Source organism: Bufo gargarizans, chromosome 1, assembly GCF_014858855.1.
Source record: "Bufo gargarizans isolate SCDJY-AF-19 chromosome 1, ASM1485885v1, whole genome shotgun sequence".
NCBI lineage: Eukaryota > Metazoa > Chordata > Amphibia > Anura > Bufonidae > Bufo > Bufo gargarizans.
In genome coordinates this window covers 382,517,754-382,533,993 of record NC_058080.1, presented here as the reverse complement: position 1 = coordinate 382,533,993, position 16,240 = coordinate 382,517,754, and the positions used below count along the sequence as shown (strand labels likewise).

General features: G+C 42.5%; 1 protein-coding gene across 1 annotated transcript in view; it reads right to left on the bottom strand.

Annotated features, from left to right (window-relative positions):
• Positions 1-2,694: 2,694 nt before the first annotated feature.
• CPAMD8 (C3 and PZP like alpha-2-macroglobulin domain containing 8) overlaps positions 2,695-16,240 on the bottom strand; it is a 147,080-nt gene continuing 133,534 nt past the window's right edge. Inside the window, exons 41-43 of the mRNA XM_044270309.1 lie at positions 6,931-7,011; positions 3,465-3,636; positions 2,695-3,268 (exon numbers count right to left, since the gene is read on the bottom strand). Coding sequence (XP_044126244.1) covers position 3,268; positions 3,465-3,636; positions 6,931-7,011 — 254 coding nt within the window. The 3' untranslated portion in view covers positions 2,695-3,267. The remainder of the gene's footprint in view (positions 3,269-3,464; positions 3,637-6,930; positions 7,012-16,240) is intronic.

Below are 16,240 nucleotides of genomic sequence, written 5' to 3'. Positions count from 1 at the left end.
TACCTGGAATGCTGACGGAGGCTCCAAATAACGAAATCAGAGCCTAAAGACTTATGTAACCTAAGCTGGTGTTTGTAGGTATATAGGACAATATACTAAGAAAGTAACCATCAGACACGTGACACCGATGACATTTGGGAAGGTGTCCAAAGCAAGTCTCTAGAAAGAACCCAATTTGGGCATTCCTATTTTATTTCTTGTAAGAATCACAGTTTTTTTTGTAGTTGCGTAGCACAGACCCATTAAGAAGACCAGAAAAGTGTGTCAATCTGCAGTTTTGTAAAACATACAGGTTTTTCCTTTCCAAAGCTGTGAGACAGGGGTCAGATATTTTTATAAGATGCAGTCTATTCCCCTCCACCAGCTGCTGATTGAGTTTTCTCTCTATGTACCGTAATAGGGAGAAAGCTGTCCATCAGTGGCTGGAGGGCAGGAAGCCTGCATCTCATGAATACCAAGAATTCCTGCTCTCGTGTCTGTTCTGATGTCTGTCACTACTTTATGCTACCATCAGAGAAGGCAACATAAAGGGTTGTATATATCCCTTTAATTACAATAATTCTACAATTTTGTGTCTGCAGTTCTCTGTATATGTTACTTCCTTCTGTCGGAGCCCTGCTTATTGCTAATCCATAGACAGTAGAAGAGGGAACATATATATATGTAACCACATAGACAAATATATCTGCATAGTTCCTATATACACTAAAGGGGAGGATACTTTCACAAAGACTTTTTGCAAAGTTGTTTCATCTTTTATTTTGCAAACGTGCCCAGAGGCTTTACTATGTTATTGACCATGGATTTTGGAGAGATTAACCTATGCACTACCAACATCTATGTGTATCTATCCCAAATGTTTAAAATGAAATGTATATTTATAGTGTACAGTGTCCATGAAAGGGTATTCACACCATTTGGGCTTTTAATGTATTAAAATGAAACCACAGCAGTTTTAATTGTGAAGCTAGGGGGGTAATAGGTGCAATAAAACAGAGAAAGACAAAAAAAAAAAAAAAAACTACTGCTAATTACAAAAAGTATAACTTGGAAATGTCTAGTTTCCAGTAAGGGGACCACAAAAATAAAGCTGAATGTACAGATGAAAGAGCAACATGTCCAAATCTCAGTTCAACTGAGAATTTGAGGCTGGACATGACATACTGTACTCTCACAGACCCTATGCAAACACGTTCCTAACAAGAACAGGAAACTTTCCAGTGCAATGAATGCTATAGAGCCTCTACTAATAACAGGAGTCACATAGTTAAACACAACACAATTGAAGCATAATAATGGCAATGGAAAAATATCTCTTTGTAGAGATTCTCTTTAGTTTTTATTTAATGAGTCTTTTTGGTCGATCAGTGTCAAAAATACATAATTAAAGGGCAGGCTCAGACTGGCCCACCAGAGTACAGGTAAATCCCCAGATGGTACCTGAGGAACAGTGGGCCCTGAGTCTCCTACCCTCTGCACACCTGTACCCAGGCTAGTACCCAGGTAGCTGAGACAGCTTCTGTGTGGGCAGGAAACATTTGCATGTAGCTGTACAGTGGGCCCATAGAATAAGTTTTACTGGTGGGCCCTAGGTGCCCTGTTCTGACATCATTACAGGGGATTAGAAAAAGCCACATCTGACCATTGTTCTATCTGGTATTGCAGGACATCCATATTCCAGTACTGTATATGGGGCTGGGCTGCAATACCAGACACAGACAACACACAAAACTGGCTCTGTTTCTGGGGGGAAAAGGCAGACATTTTTTCTAATCCCAGCATCGCTGTGATTTTATATTCTTATACAATAAAACATGGAAAAGCCCAAGGGAGGTGAATACATTTTATAGGTACTGTATGTTCTCTGAGGTCGTAGAATCGCTCATACAGAGTACTGCTGAAGATGAGCTCCATAAAAAGTCTATGGGCTTGTCTCCAGTCTGTCTTCAGCAGCAAGAAGTCACAGCGCATTGTCCGAGTGCTTCTTCGTTTTAGAGATTGGTGGGGGTCGCACTTGGACCCCCACAGATCAATACCATCGATATGTGACTATTAGTGTTGAGCGAATTTTACAAAAATTCAATTTGGCTGCTTCACCATATTTCACAAATAAATCAGCTTTGTGTCTCATTACTTTGCCACGAATTGCATTTCTTTGTAAGTAGCAGGTGCAATTATGGGCAACGGCGATTGCGCCGCCCCCTGCCATTGAACCCCTTAGATGCCACGTTCATCACTGATTGCTGCATCTGAGTATAATAGTGAGGGCTTTCAGGGGTTAATCCGTAAAAAAAAATACTCACCTTATCCGTTTGAGCGCGAAGAGGTCAACGCGGCCATCCTGATTGAAGATCCCATACGAAATATCTTGCGGTGCATAATAATGTCATCACACTGGGCAGTGTGGTCACGTCATACGTCACCATGCATGAGACTTTGCATGGGATCTTCAATCAAGAGGGCTGCAGTCGCCTCTTCGCACTCAAATGGATGAGGTGGCAGGTATAGATCACACTTTGCATTATAATGCAGTTTTTGCATGTACTGTTTTTACTCCAAAGCTGGGAGCACATTTACATAAAGCTCCCCCCGACAGGCTCTTTTCCTGCTTTTGGGTAAAATAGAAAAAAAAGTGAATAAAAAAAAGTGTGAACAGAAAACTTGATGTTACAGAAACTCACGGCACCAAATAGATGCAAATAATCTGCACATGGTTTTTATATACAGAAAGAACAAAAAGTAAAAACATACAAATGCAACCAACACTGTGACGAGGGCAAGCACAGTGATGCTTCGCAGATAATGGTGTTGGCACCTAAACATAGGATTTGATGTTTCCTGTCTCTAGGGGTGACATAATTTCCTTTTGCAGGAAGCTGAATCTCTGATGTGTTTGCTGGAACATGTTACACCTTAAACAGGAAGCTTATAAAGTTAGATTATTAGAAGGGAAAATATGATGGCCTTCATGGTCAGCAGAGTTCTGCATTTACCCAAACTGAAAAAAGAGAGATTTCTGGGTTTTTGGTAGGGGAGAATTTCATGCAGTATCACCTTCAAAGTGTTCTGATTTGTTACGAGTCAATCACTGGTGAAACTTTAGAGAAAAGAAATAAAAAAAACAAGCAGCTTAAGAGAAAATGATAGAATACATGTTTCATGACCAGCTAGATAATGTCTATTTGCTTGTCCGCTCCTGATGCCAAGATTTTTACAAATATGAACAGTCCTTGTCCATCGATTAATATTTTCTTGGGCACTTCATTTTCTGAATGAAAAAAAAAGGGAGGTGAGAAGATGCTGAGAACTTAGTAGCACAATGTTTTAGATTCGAATAAGAATATGATGTTTCCTGTAAGTTTCTAGAGTAGATATTCCAATGGACATACATTGTCTATAGATTGGAACTATAGCTAGATCTAGAGTGGTGGAGTGCACTTGGCTTATTACGAATGTGCCATTACCATTCTGTGATCGATGATGTATCTACTTTGCCTGTGTCCTCAGCCAAGTTAGAAACAGTCGGGTGCTCCACAGCAAGGTCAATGCCATCTTCGCTCTCCACAGCATATGGATCTGTATCATACTCATATGAATAATAGGAGTCTTCTGGCTGGTGTATAGGCATCTCCTCCTCTGTATAAAGAAAAGGAATACTTTAGATGGTTTATTCTGGACTTTTAAGTCAATCTTTCTATAAAATGTACAGTATATGCTCTAGTATATAATATGTGTATACTTTATTCCAATCATATGTTCCAACAACCAGGACGTATTTCGGCTATATCCTTATACATAAACATGATATATAGATATATAAGAAATCTACCAGGCCACTCATAATGACGTCAGATGCCCAAATTGGGCGGTAACTTACAGGTGATAATCAATCCACTTCAAAACAAAGTAACATAAGAAAAAACAAAGAGAAACTTCAAAATAGCAATAGAATAGTAACAAAATAAAAAATGTTATAAACAAAGGATATTACTATGTCACCACCAGGATCCTTCAATGAGGAGCAGAGGTCTATGGAAATGGAATATGAAACAATCATCAGAGAATACAAGGAAAGAAGAATTAAAAATGCATATTTTCATAATCCCTGTTAAGGCCTCTATGATGTACCGTATCTAACACATGAATCCAGTATGCCTCCCTGCGCAATAAAAGCTTCTTGAGTGGGTGACATCAAGAGGCATACTGGATTCATGTGCTAGATACGGTACATCATAGAGGCCTTAACAGGGATTATGAAAATATGCATTTTTAATTCTTCTTTCCTTGTATTCTCTGATGATTGTTTCATATTATATTTCCATGGACCACTTCTCCTCATTGAAGGATCCAGGTGGTGACACAGTAATATCCTTTGTTTATTAAAGTAATATTTTGTTACTATTCTAATGCTGGGACCTGCACCTATCTGAAATTGAGGGCATTTCCTAGTGATTTGCTATCAATGTCCCAGATGGGAAAATGTTTAAGTAATAGAGTGTGCAGCTTTACTACTGAATTTTGTCTGGTTAACTACTGGGCTCCCTGAAAGAAACTGTTGGATCCCATTATAGTCAATAGGGTCTGTCGGGCTCTGCCGGGCTCTGCTTCCATAAGTTTATGGAAACGCTATTTCCATTAGTTTTTTATTGTTCTGCTACATTATTATTAACAATATTAATAAAATATGTCTTTCTTGGCTTTTCTCCACTTTTTTAATTCAAATAATGACACTGTTCAGTTTCCATGTGACACCACCACAGGATACATTAAAGGGACACTTCTATTTTAGAATTTTTGACAGTTTTTATTTTTCATTACAACACTAATATACTATTGAAAATGAATGTGGTTATCTGGGATTTACATTTTAATGGCATATCCTCAGGATCAGAGATGGGATGATGGGTAGGCGCCTGCCTTGGGCGCCACATCACTACCCATAAGAGGGGACGCAATTATGGCCGCATCTGTGGCCATTCAGTCTAAAAAAAAAAAAAAAAAAAAAAGAAAAAAGAAAACACTTACTTTCTGTTCTCTGCTGCCGTCTGCAGACCTCTCCCGATCTGTGGTCTGCAGTGCAGATAGCGGTGGAGAATGGGAGGTAAGTGTTTTTTTTTATTTTTATTTCATAAAACTACACAATGGACAATGGCCTACTGGGGGCACAAAGGAAAGGGGGAGGGAACATTATATCCTGGCACTGGGGGGGGACAGCATTATATACTGGCACTAACGGAGGGCAGCATTATATACTGGAAATTGGAGGAACAGCATTTTATATTGGCACTGGGAGGGGCCGCGTTATATACTGGCACTGGAGGGGGAGCATTATATACTGGTACTGGAGGGGGAGCATTATATACTGGCACTGGAGGGGAGCATTATATACTGGCACTGGAGGGGGAGCATTATATACTGGCACTGGAGGGGGAGCATTATATACTGGTACTGGAGGGGGAGCATTATATACTGGTTGCACAGGGGGTAACATTATATATTAGCTGTGCTGGGGAGAGCATTATATATTGGCTGTATGGGGGAAGTTCACACATCTGTTTCTGAACTGGGGTGGAAGAGACCGCACCTGTGGCATGGCGGACTGGTAAGTATTAATGAATTATCTTTTTTCAACAGATCCAAGGAATGCTTGTATTTTTCATAATACCCAGAGAACTCCTTAAAAGTGACTCAAGTGGATTGCTTACGACTTAAAGACTTATTGTAAGTTCAACAAACCTTTGACATCAGAAGTTTTGATCAGAGGAGTCCAGCACCCCATCAATCTCTAAAATGATGGGAAACAAGCGCTTAGAATTTTATTAACCTGTCTTCAGCCAGCAAGCAGAGACAGCGCTTGGTTCAGAACTTCTGCCCTCTCATTTTAGATATTGGTGAGGATCTCAGTATCCGGACCCACAACAATCAAAACTTCTGACATGTCACTATAATATGCCAAAAATGTTTCTCTTTAATAAGCTACAAGACAAAAAAAATCCAAGGATATAAATTGTTACCACCTTCTACATACATTACACAATCCTTATGTTTCAGCATTTATTTAAAGCTATCCTTCATTTCATCTTCAACCTTTTTTTTCTCAGAATTTCTTGAACCTGAATCGAGGTTTCCTTGTAAAGGGCGTTTACATCACTCTCAGTTTACTGTAATTAATGCCTCATGAAGGAGGAAAGGGTTTCCACCTAAATGTTCTAGTCAGCAAACTGAAGCAACAATATGCTTCACTATAAGTCCCCATTGACACGACCATATTTTTGCTACACATCAGATTCACAAAAAAACATAGAACATGTCCTATTAGAACAGCCATTGTTGTCCACAAAAAAATGGACACAATGTGAACTTCGTCTGTATTTTTTGCGCATCGCAAAATACATACTGTGGTGTGAATGCACTAAACTGAACGGAACGCTCGAAAATGCATTCCGTTCTGTTTGGTTGCGTTCCCATACCACAACATGTTGTAGTTTGCTTTCTATCCTGGGATACGGAGCAAGACGGATCCGGCATGACCCCCAATGCAAGTCAATTGGGACGGATCAGTTTTCTCTGCCACAATAGAAAACGGATCTGTGCTCCATTGACTTTCAATGGAGTTCATGACGGATCCTTCTTGGCAATGTTACAAACGGATCTGTTCATAACGGATGCAGATGGTTGCATTATCAGTAACAGGAGCGTTTTTGCTGAACCCTGCCGGATCCAGTAAAAACGCTAGTGCGAAAGTAGCCTAAGACCTATTATTTAAGACAGAAAAAAAAGTCCTGCATGCATCTGCTTTTCTGACCATGTTCTGTTTACCGTAATTGTATGTTTTCATTCAAATACATTTACAAGTGTGATATGCTGTTCAGTGATGTAATATTTCATGTGATGCACCATGATTCTCACTAAATGTACCACAACCTTTACCTGTTTTCTCTTGGGATTGCTCTTGTTCGGGGAGTTCTGGTAATGCGACAGTATAAGCTTCCTCTTCTGATGCATTTTCTTCTGTTATAAACATTAAGAACAGTATGAGTTGCAAATGGCATTCATAGAAAAACTCCAAAAATTGCTTTGAATTTCAAGAAATACATTTACCTCGCAAAGAGACAGTAGGGGTGGAGTGGGGTGGAGTGGGGTAGAGTGGGGTAGAGTGGGGTAGAGTGGGGTAGAGTGGGGTGGGGTGGGGTGGGGTGGGGTGGGGTAGAGTGGGGTGGGGTAGAGTGGAGTGGGGTGGGTGACAAACAAACAGCATATATGCAGTGCATTTGGAAAATCTTCAGACCCTTTCACTCTTTTCACATTTTGTTATGTTGAGGCCTAGTGCTAAAATAAAATAAAAAATCTAGTTTTTCCCCATCATTCTGCACACAATGCCCTATAAGTGAAAACAGTATATCAGACACCTTTGCGTATTTATTCAAAAGGAAAAACTAAAATCCAGACACTTTACTTAGGACTTGTTGAAGCACCTTTTGCAGCAATTACAGCCTACAGTCTTCTTGGGTATGATGCCACAAGGTTTGCACACCTGGATTTGGGTATTTTCTGCCATTCTCCTCTGCAGATCCTCTCAAGCTCTGTAAGGTTGGATGGGGACTGTTGGTGGACACCCATTTTCAGGTGTCTCCAGAGATGTTTGATTGGGTTCAAGTCAGGGCTCTGGCTGGTCCACTCAAGCATATTCACAGAGTTGTCCCTAAGCCACTCTAGGAATGGCCGAACTGGGGGGGCAGAGCCTTTAGGGGAAGCCTACATGACGGGGGGTTTGGTTCAGGGAGACCCCGGGGAGTAGAGATAGGTCAGGGTTGTTAAAGGGGTTGGGTTAGGGAGAGCCCGGGGAGGTAGGGATTGGTCAGTTTGAGTTTAGGGGTGTGAAATAAAAGGTTAAAAAGGGGGTGCAGGGGGAAGAAGGGTGCCATTTTGGTGCAAGCTGAAAGCTTCCACCCACCCACCCGGTTATTTTGAGTGTTTTGGTTATTGGGGAGTTTAAGGGTGTCTTTTTGGGGCTGTTGGTTTTTGGGGGTGGGTAGGGACGACGGTACATATTTTGTCACGGCGACTGTGGCGGGGGGAGGTCCTTGAAGTTGGTTATGGTTGCAGGTGAGGATGATGGGAGGGCTCCACGGTTGGGGCTGGACTCCCATGGGGGCGACCAGTTATGGCAAAATTAAAGGGGGCCATTCGGTGGTGCTTCGGAGCTGGCGGGCAACGGCTGGAGGCAAGATGGCTCACCCGGTTGGGTGACTCTGTTATTTGGGGCTTCAAGGACCTCCACTGGGAGTAATTGTCATTAGTTTTATGTTTTGGTTAAGAAAAAATTATGGATATATATAATTTATGTTAATAATCGGCTGCTGTGGCCAATTTAATCCAGCCTGGTGACCGAGTCTTTATTAAGATTTGACAGGGTATGGATCATTAGATTGGAGTTAATTGTGGGGATGGTGTTGGAGAAAATGGGGTTAAAATTGAGGGGGCGAATGGAAAGTAACCAATTCCCTTGTCATGTTCTTTTAGCTGTGTATTTTGGGTATTTGGCTTGTTGGCAGGTGAAACTTCAGCCCAGTCTTAGATCCAGGGCACTCAAATTTCGATTTTTATTAAGAATATTTCTTTACTTTGCTCCATTCAGCTTTTCCTAAACCTTGAACAGTCTCCCCGTCACAGCTGCTAAAAAACACTCCCACACCATGATACTGGCACCACCATGCTTCACTGTAGGGAAAGAACAGGGCAGGTGATGAGTAGTCCCTGTTTTTTTCCAGACAGAATGCTTAGAATTGAGGCCAAAGAGTTCAATCTTAGTTTTATCAGACCAGAGAATCTTGTTTCTCACAGTCTGAGAGTCCTGGTCACCCCTAAGACCCTTCTCCCCCAATTGCTTAGTTTTGTGGGGTGGCCAGCTTTAGGAAAAAGTCCTGGTTTGTTCCAAACTTCCTCTGTTTAGGAACTATGAGGTCACTGTGCTCTTGGGATCTTTTAGTGCAGCAGGAATTTTTTTTGTACTTGTCTCCAGATCTGTGCCTCCACATAATCCTGTCTCTGAGCTCTACCGGCAGTTCTTTCCTCCCCATGGCTTGGTGTTTCATCTGATATTCATTGTCAGCTGTGAAACTTTATATAGACAGGGATGTTTCTTTCCAAATCATGTCCACTCCCCTGAATTTACCACAGGTGGACTCCAGTCAAGGTGTAGAAATATCTCAAAGATGATCAAGAGAAATAGGAGGCACCCAGAGCTAACTTTAAAATGGTCTGAATACTTATGTCCATGCAAAATTTTAGTTTTTGCTTTTTAATGAATTAGCAAAAGTCTCTAAAAATCAGTTTTAACTTTGTCATTATGAGGTATTGAGTGCAGATTGATGGGGAAAACTAGATTTTTTTTATTTTAGCACAAGGCCACAACATAACAAAATGTGAAAAAGGTGAAAGGGTCTGAAGGCTTTCCGAATGCACTATATAGCCATTTTATTATTTATTGCTGTCAGCAAGATGCATGTGTAGCTTAAGGAAAAATCTAGGAGTTGTTTTTTTCTGGCAGGCCTGTGCCCCAGGTGCCAACATGCCACTGTAACTTGATCACTGTATTTAGATACAAAAGTAGGACAGCAAACTGAGTCTTTACCCCAGGTGAAGGAAAGCCTAGCTACAACTGTGGGCACATGCTACTACACGTCCATCTGAACCTCAGACTGGAGTACTGTATACTAGTTCCAGCAACTTTAGCTTAAAGCAGACATATCCAAACTGCGGCTCTCCAGCTGCTGCAAAACTACAACTACCAGCATGCCTGGATAGCTTACAGCTGGAGGGCTGCAGTTTGGACATGCCTGGCTTAAAGGAGCGCTCATTACCAATATTTAGCCTTTATAATTGCACCTCCGATCAGCCAATATACAAATAAATGCTTGTTTGTCGGCTGATTTGCATAGTTCGTCAGGATGATAGATGCACAATTATCATCAGTACATCTCCCTGAGTAAATCAGGGATGTGCTGCCAGTAATCATTAAAACGGCATGGTGAAGAATGTTGCAGTAGCAATCATTCCTCCCACATTCACTTTTCATTGGCCTGTGTAATAGGCTAATGAAAATGAACACTGAATATCCTGTTTATCATCATGCCCAAACATGGAGAGGTGTAATAGGTCCCTTATAGAACTCCTGCAAAAAAAACTAAGGTTCCTTCTTTGGCTAGAGACTGGCTGACAGTAAGGAAAAGAGGGGGGGGACATGGCTGAGCTCATTGGACACACAGAGAGGATTTCTCCAGTTGTAATTGTAATATGAGACAAAATAGGACAATGTGATAGGAAGAGATGAATATAGGAAGTACTGGGATACTTTTTTGTACATTTTCAATTTTTTAACAAAAATATTCCAAACACATCTCAGTAGAATGCACAATAAAATTTAAACATTCATATAGCATATATTTGGTACAGAAACACACATCTGTTGTATAATGGTATATATCAACAGATGTACAGTACAGACCAAAAGTTTGGATACACCTCATTCAAAGAATTTTCTTTATTTTCATGACTATGAAAATTGTAGATTCACACTGAAGGCATCAAAACTATGAATTAACACATGTGGAATTATATACATAACAAAAAAGTGTGAAACAACTGAAAATATGTCATTTTCTAGGTTCTTCAAAGTAGCCACCTTTTGCTTTGATTACTGCTTTGCACACTCTTGGCATTCTCTTGATGAGCTTCAAGAGGTAGTCACCTGAAATGGTCTTCCAACAGTCTTGAAGGAGTTCCCAGAGATGCTTAGCACTTGTTGGCCCTTTTGCCTTCACTCTGCGGTCCAGCTCACCCCAAACCATCTCAATTGGGTTCAGGTCGGGTGACTGTGGAGGCCAGGTCATCTGGCGCAGCTCCCCATCATTTTCCTTCATGGTCAAATAGCCCTTACACAGCCTGGAGGTGTGTTTGGGGTCATTGTCCTGTTGAAAAATAAATGATGGTCCAACTAAACGCAAACCGGATGGAATAGCATGCCGCTGCAAGATGCTGTGGTAGCCATGCTGGTTTAGTATGCCTTCAATTTTGAATAAATTCCCAACAGTGTCACCAGCAAAGCACCCCCACACCATCACACCTCCTCCTCCATCCTTCACGGTGGGAACCAGGCATGTAGAGTCCATCCGTTCACCTTTTCTGCGTCGCACAAAGACACGGTGGTTGGAACCAAAGATCTCAAATTTGGACTCATCAGACCAAAGCACATTTCCACTGGTCTAATGTCCATTCCTTGCGTTCTTTAGCCCAAACAAGTCTCTTCTGCTTGTTGCCTGTCCTTAGCAGTGGTTTCCTAGCAGATATTCTACCATGAAGGCCTGATTCACACAGTCTCCTCTTAACAGTTGTTCTAGAGATGTGTCTGCTGCTAGAACTCTGTGTGGCATTGACCTGGTCTCTAATCTGAGCTGCTGTTAACCTGCGATTTCTGAGGCTGGTGACTCGGATGAACTTATCCTCCGCAGCAGAGGTGACTCTTGGTCTTCCTTTCCTGGGGCGGTCCGCATGTGAGCCAGTTTCTTTGTAGCGCTTGATGGTTTTTGTGACTGCACTTGGGGACACTTTCAAAGTTTTCCCAATTTTTCGGACTGACTGGCCTTCATTTTTTTAAGTAATGATGGCCACTCATTTTCCTTTACTTAGCTGCTTTTTTCTTGCCATAATACAAATTCTAACAGTCTATTCAGTAGGATTATCAGCTGTGTATCCACCTGACTTCTCCTCAATGCAACTGATGGTCCCAACCCCATTTATAAGGCAAGAAATCCCACTTATTAAACCTGACAGGGCACACCTGTGAAGTGAAAACCATTTCAGGTGACTACCTCTTGAAGCTCATCAAAAGAATGGCAAGAGTCTGCAAAGCAGTAATCAAAGCAAAAGGTGGCTACTTTGAAGAACCTAGAATATGACATATTTTCAGTTGTTTCACACTTTTTTGTTATGTATATAATTCCACATGTGTTAATTCATAGTTTTGATGCCTTCAGTGTGAATATGCAATTTTCATAGTCATGAAAATAAAGAAAACTCTTTGAATGAGAAAGTGTGTCCAAACTTTTGGTCTGTACTGTATATGTAGACACTTTCTAAATAAAGTATATGAAAATGACCGATTCATATGGGATGACTTTATTAACCTCTGACTTCCACATAGTTAAAATAGATGTAACTGGGTTGCATCACCAAAAAGCGATACATTTTTGTGTAAGAAATAATATTTCTCTTAAGCATATCCTCATACGATTTGACCATTCTTCTTCCACCAAAAGTCCAAGAAGGCAAACCTCTTGAGAACAAGGAACTTGCAATGTGAGAGAGGTGGACAAAAAGTCTATTACTGAAGTCCAACATCTTGCCATCAATAGACATAGCAAAAGAATACACCAGAAATCCGTATCAGTACTGTGACATCTAGGACAATCTGTGGAAGCAACTCTTCCAATCCTAAACATGTGAACTGTGTATGGCTGATGTATGATGTATAAATGAGAAAGGGGATGCAAATTAGCTCTTAGCAAGATCTGCCTCTAATGCCACCTTGTGGCAATGGCAATACTTTCCAATATGATTAAAAAAAAATCTAAAACATCTGATATATCATCCTTAGAAAGTGCTGGTATTTGTGCCTTCCATCTATTCACTACTTTCAAGGGTTAATTAGTAATCTTGTTTAATATAAAATGAGAGTAGAATACATAATCTACACTGTAGTCTTCTGGGACCCTGGGATCTGAAAACAGTAAAGGAAACTGAATAAAGAGATCGTATCTCAGTTGTAAGTACCTAAAGAAGTGAGAGTTTTGAGTCATGTGTCTGCTGTAATTCGGCGTAAGGCTATGTTCACATCACGTTCTTTTCCCAGTCATAGACATATGGCATATACAGGGAGTGCAGAATTATTAGGCAAGTTGTATTTTTGAGGATTAATTTTATTATTGAACAACAACCATGTTCTCAATGAACCCAAAAAACTCAATATCAAAGCTGAATATTTTTGGAAGTAGTTTTTAGTTTGTTTTTAGTTTTAGCTATTTTAGGGGGATATCTGTGTGTGCAGGTGACTATTACTGTGCATAATTATTAGGCAACTTAACAAAAAACAAATATATACCCATTTCAATTATTTATTTTTACCAGTGAAACCAATATAACATCTCAACATTCACAAATATACATTTCTGACATTCAAAAACAAAACAAATCAGTGACCAATATAGCCACCTTTCTTTGCAAGGACACTCAAAAGCCTGCCATCCATGGATTCTGTCAGTGTTTTGATCTGTTCACCATCAACATTGCGTGCAGCAGCAACCACAGCCTCCCAGACACTGTTCAGAGAGGTGTACTGTTTTCCCTCTTTGTAAATCTCACATTTGATGATGGACCACAGGTTCTCAATGGGGTTCAGATCAGGTGAACAAGGAGGCCATGTCATTAGATTTTCTTCTTTTATACCCTTTCTTGCCAGCCACGCTGTGGAGTACTTGGACGCGTGTGATGGAGCATTGTCCTGCATGAAAATCATGTTTTTCTTGAAGGATGCAGACTTCTTCCTGTACCACTGCTTGAAGAAGGTGTCTTCCAGAAACTGGCAGTAGGACTGGGAGTTGAGCTTGACTCCATCCTCAACCAGAAAAGGCCCCACAAGCTCATCTTTGATGATACCAGCCCAAACCAGTACTCCACCTCCACCTTGCTGGCGTCTGAGTCGGACTGGAGCTCTCTGCCCTTTACCAATCCAGCCACGGGCCCATCCATCTGGCCCATCAAGACTCACTCTCATTTCATCAGTCCATAAAACCTTAGAAAAATCAGTCTTGAGATATTTCTTGGCCCAGTCTTGACGTTTCAGCTTGTGTGTCTTGTTCAGTGGTGTTCGTCTTTCAGCCTTTCTTACCTTGGCCAAGTCTCTGAGTATTGCACACCTTGTGCTTTTGGGCACTCCAGTGATGTTGCAGCTCTGAAATATGGCCAAACTGGTGGCAAGTGGCATCTTGGCAGCTGCACGCTTGACTTTTCTCAGTTCATGGGCAGTTATTTTGCGCCTTGGTTTTTCCACACGCTTCTTGCGACCCTGTTGACTATTTTGAATGAAACGCTTGATTGTTCGATGATCACGCTTCAGAAGCTTTGCAATTTTAAGAGTGCTGCATCCCTCTGCAAGATATCTCACTATTTTTGACTTTTCTGAGCCTGTTAAGTCCTTCTTTTGACCCATTTTGCCAAAGGAAAGGAAGTTGCCTAATAATTATGCACACCTGATATAGGGTGTTGATGTCATTAGACCACATAGCCAAGACGGATCTGTCTTGAACACCACTGAAAGTCAATGGAGGACGGATTCATTTCCTATTGTGCCAGATTGTGTCAGTGAAAACGTATCCGTCTCCATTGACTTACATTGTGTGCCAGGACAGATCCGTTTGGCTCAGTTTCATCAGACGGACACCAGAACGCTGCAATCTAATATCACCGCCTTCTTCCAACTGGCGCAGACAAATGCACAAGATGGCGCTGACTCCCGCCAAACAGAGCAACTCGCAACTGTTCAGAACTGTTCTTTCCCCAGGCTGCCCCCGAAGGTGGTTTCGAGCCCTCCACAACAGCTTTTTTCAAACCTGCATGAAAACCCCCACACAAACTGTGAGTAACCATATGTCTCCTGCTCAATCAGCACAAGGGCCTAGTCAGAGCGCCTCGCCACACTCGCAAGTGATATAAAAGATGCAATATCGGCTATACATGTAGACCTAGCAGCCGTTGGTGAGCGCACAACGCATTTGGAAGACAATATGGAGGAGTTTGTAGTGGCCCACAATAATTTTGTGGACACCGACAATGCTATGGAGGATGATATCGCAGCTAATAAATTAAAATTAGCTGACCTGGAGGAAAGCTCAAGGCAGAACAACATTTGCTTCAGAAAAATCCCTGAGTCGGTCACAGATATACAGCTGCAAGACTTCTTAAAAGATCTAATACTGGCTTTTCTACCTGATGCATCAGACTAGGGCTGAAACGATTGCTCGATTAAATCGAGTAATTCGACACAAAAAAATCCTTGATGCAATTTTTTTTCATCGAAGATTCGTTTGTGTCATGTGACCACGGAGCGGGAGTGAAGCGCTTGCTATTACTCCCGCTCCGTGGTCTCCCGCTGCACTTGGAATACTCATTTTTACAGCAGGGGGAATCGGGACACTTCACAGCACGTCCATGGTCCTGTGCTGCACTGACCTCTTGACGTACGTATGCCGTGACCTGACGCGCTGTGTGACGTCAGGCACAGAGCAGCGCGGAACGATGGAGTGTTGGCGGCGCCCCTGCTGGAAAGGTAAGTTGGTGAAACCAAGAGGGTGGGGGCGCAACTAAGGCCGGGGCACCCGGAGTGCACAGCGTCATAGCAACCAATGACGCTGTGCAATCCGGCTGTCAGGAGGAGCAGGGCAGCAGAGACTATGGGACAAGGGGGGAGAGCTGATTGCACAAGGGGGGACAGATGATGGCACAAGGGGGAGAGCTGATGGCACAAGGGGGAGAGCTGATGGCACAAGGGGGGAGAGAGCTGATGGCACAAGGGGGGAGAGAGCTGATGGCACAAGGGGGGAGAGAGCTGATGGCACAAGGGGGGAGAGCTGATGGCACAAGGGGGGAGAGCTGATGGCACAAGGGGGAGAGATGATGGCACAAGGGGGCAGAGCTCATGGCACAAGGGGGCAGAGCTCATGGCACAAGGGGGCAGAGCTCATGGCACAAGGGGGGAGAGCTCATGGCACAAGGGGTGAGCTGATGGCACAAGGGGGGAGACATGATGGCTCAAGGGGGAGAGATGATGGCTCAAGGGGGAGAGATGATGGCACAAGGGGGAGAGAGGATGGCACAAGGGGGAGAGATGATGGCACAAGGGGGGAGAGCTGATGGCACAAGGGGGGAGAGATGATGGCACAAGGGGGAGAGATGATGGCAAAAGGGGGAGAGATGGTGGCAATGGGGTCGGGGAGAGCTGATGGTTATGGGGTGGGGGAGAGCTGATGGCATTGGGGTGGGGGAGAGCTGATGGCACTGGGGAGTGGAGCTGATGGCACTGGGGTGGGGGAGAGCTGATGGCACTGGGCAGTGGAGCTGATGGCACTGGTGTGGGGGAGAGCTGATGGCACTGGGTGGGGAGAGCTGATGGCACTTGGTGGGAGAG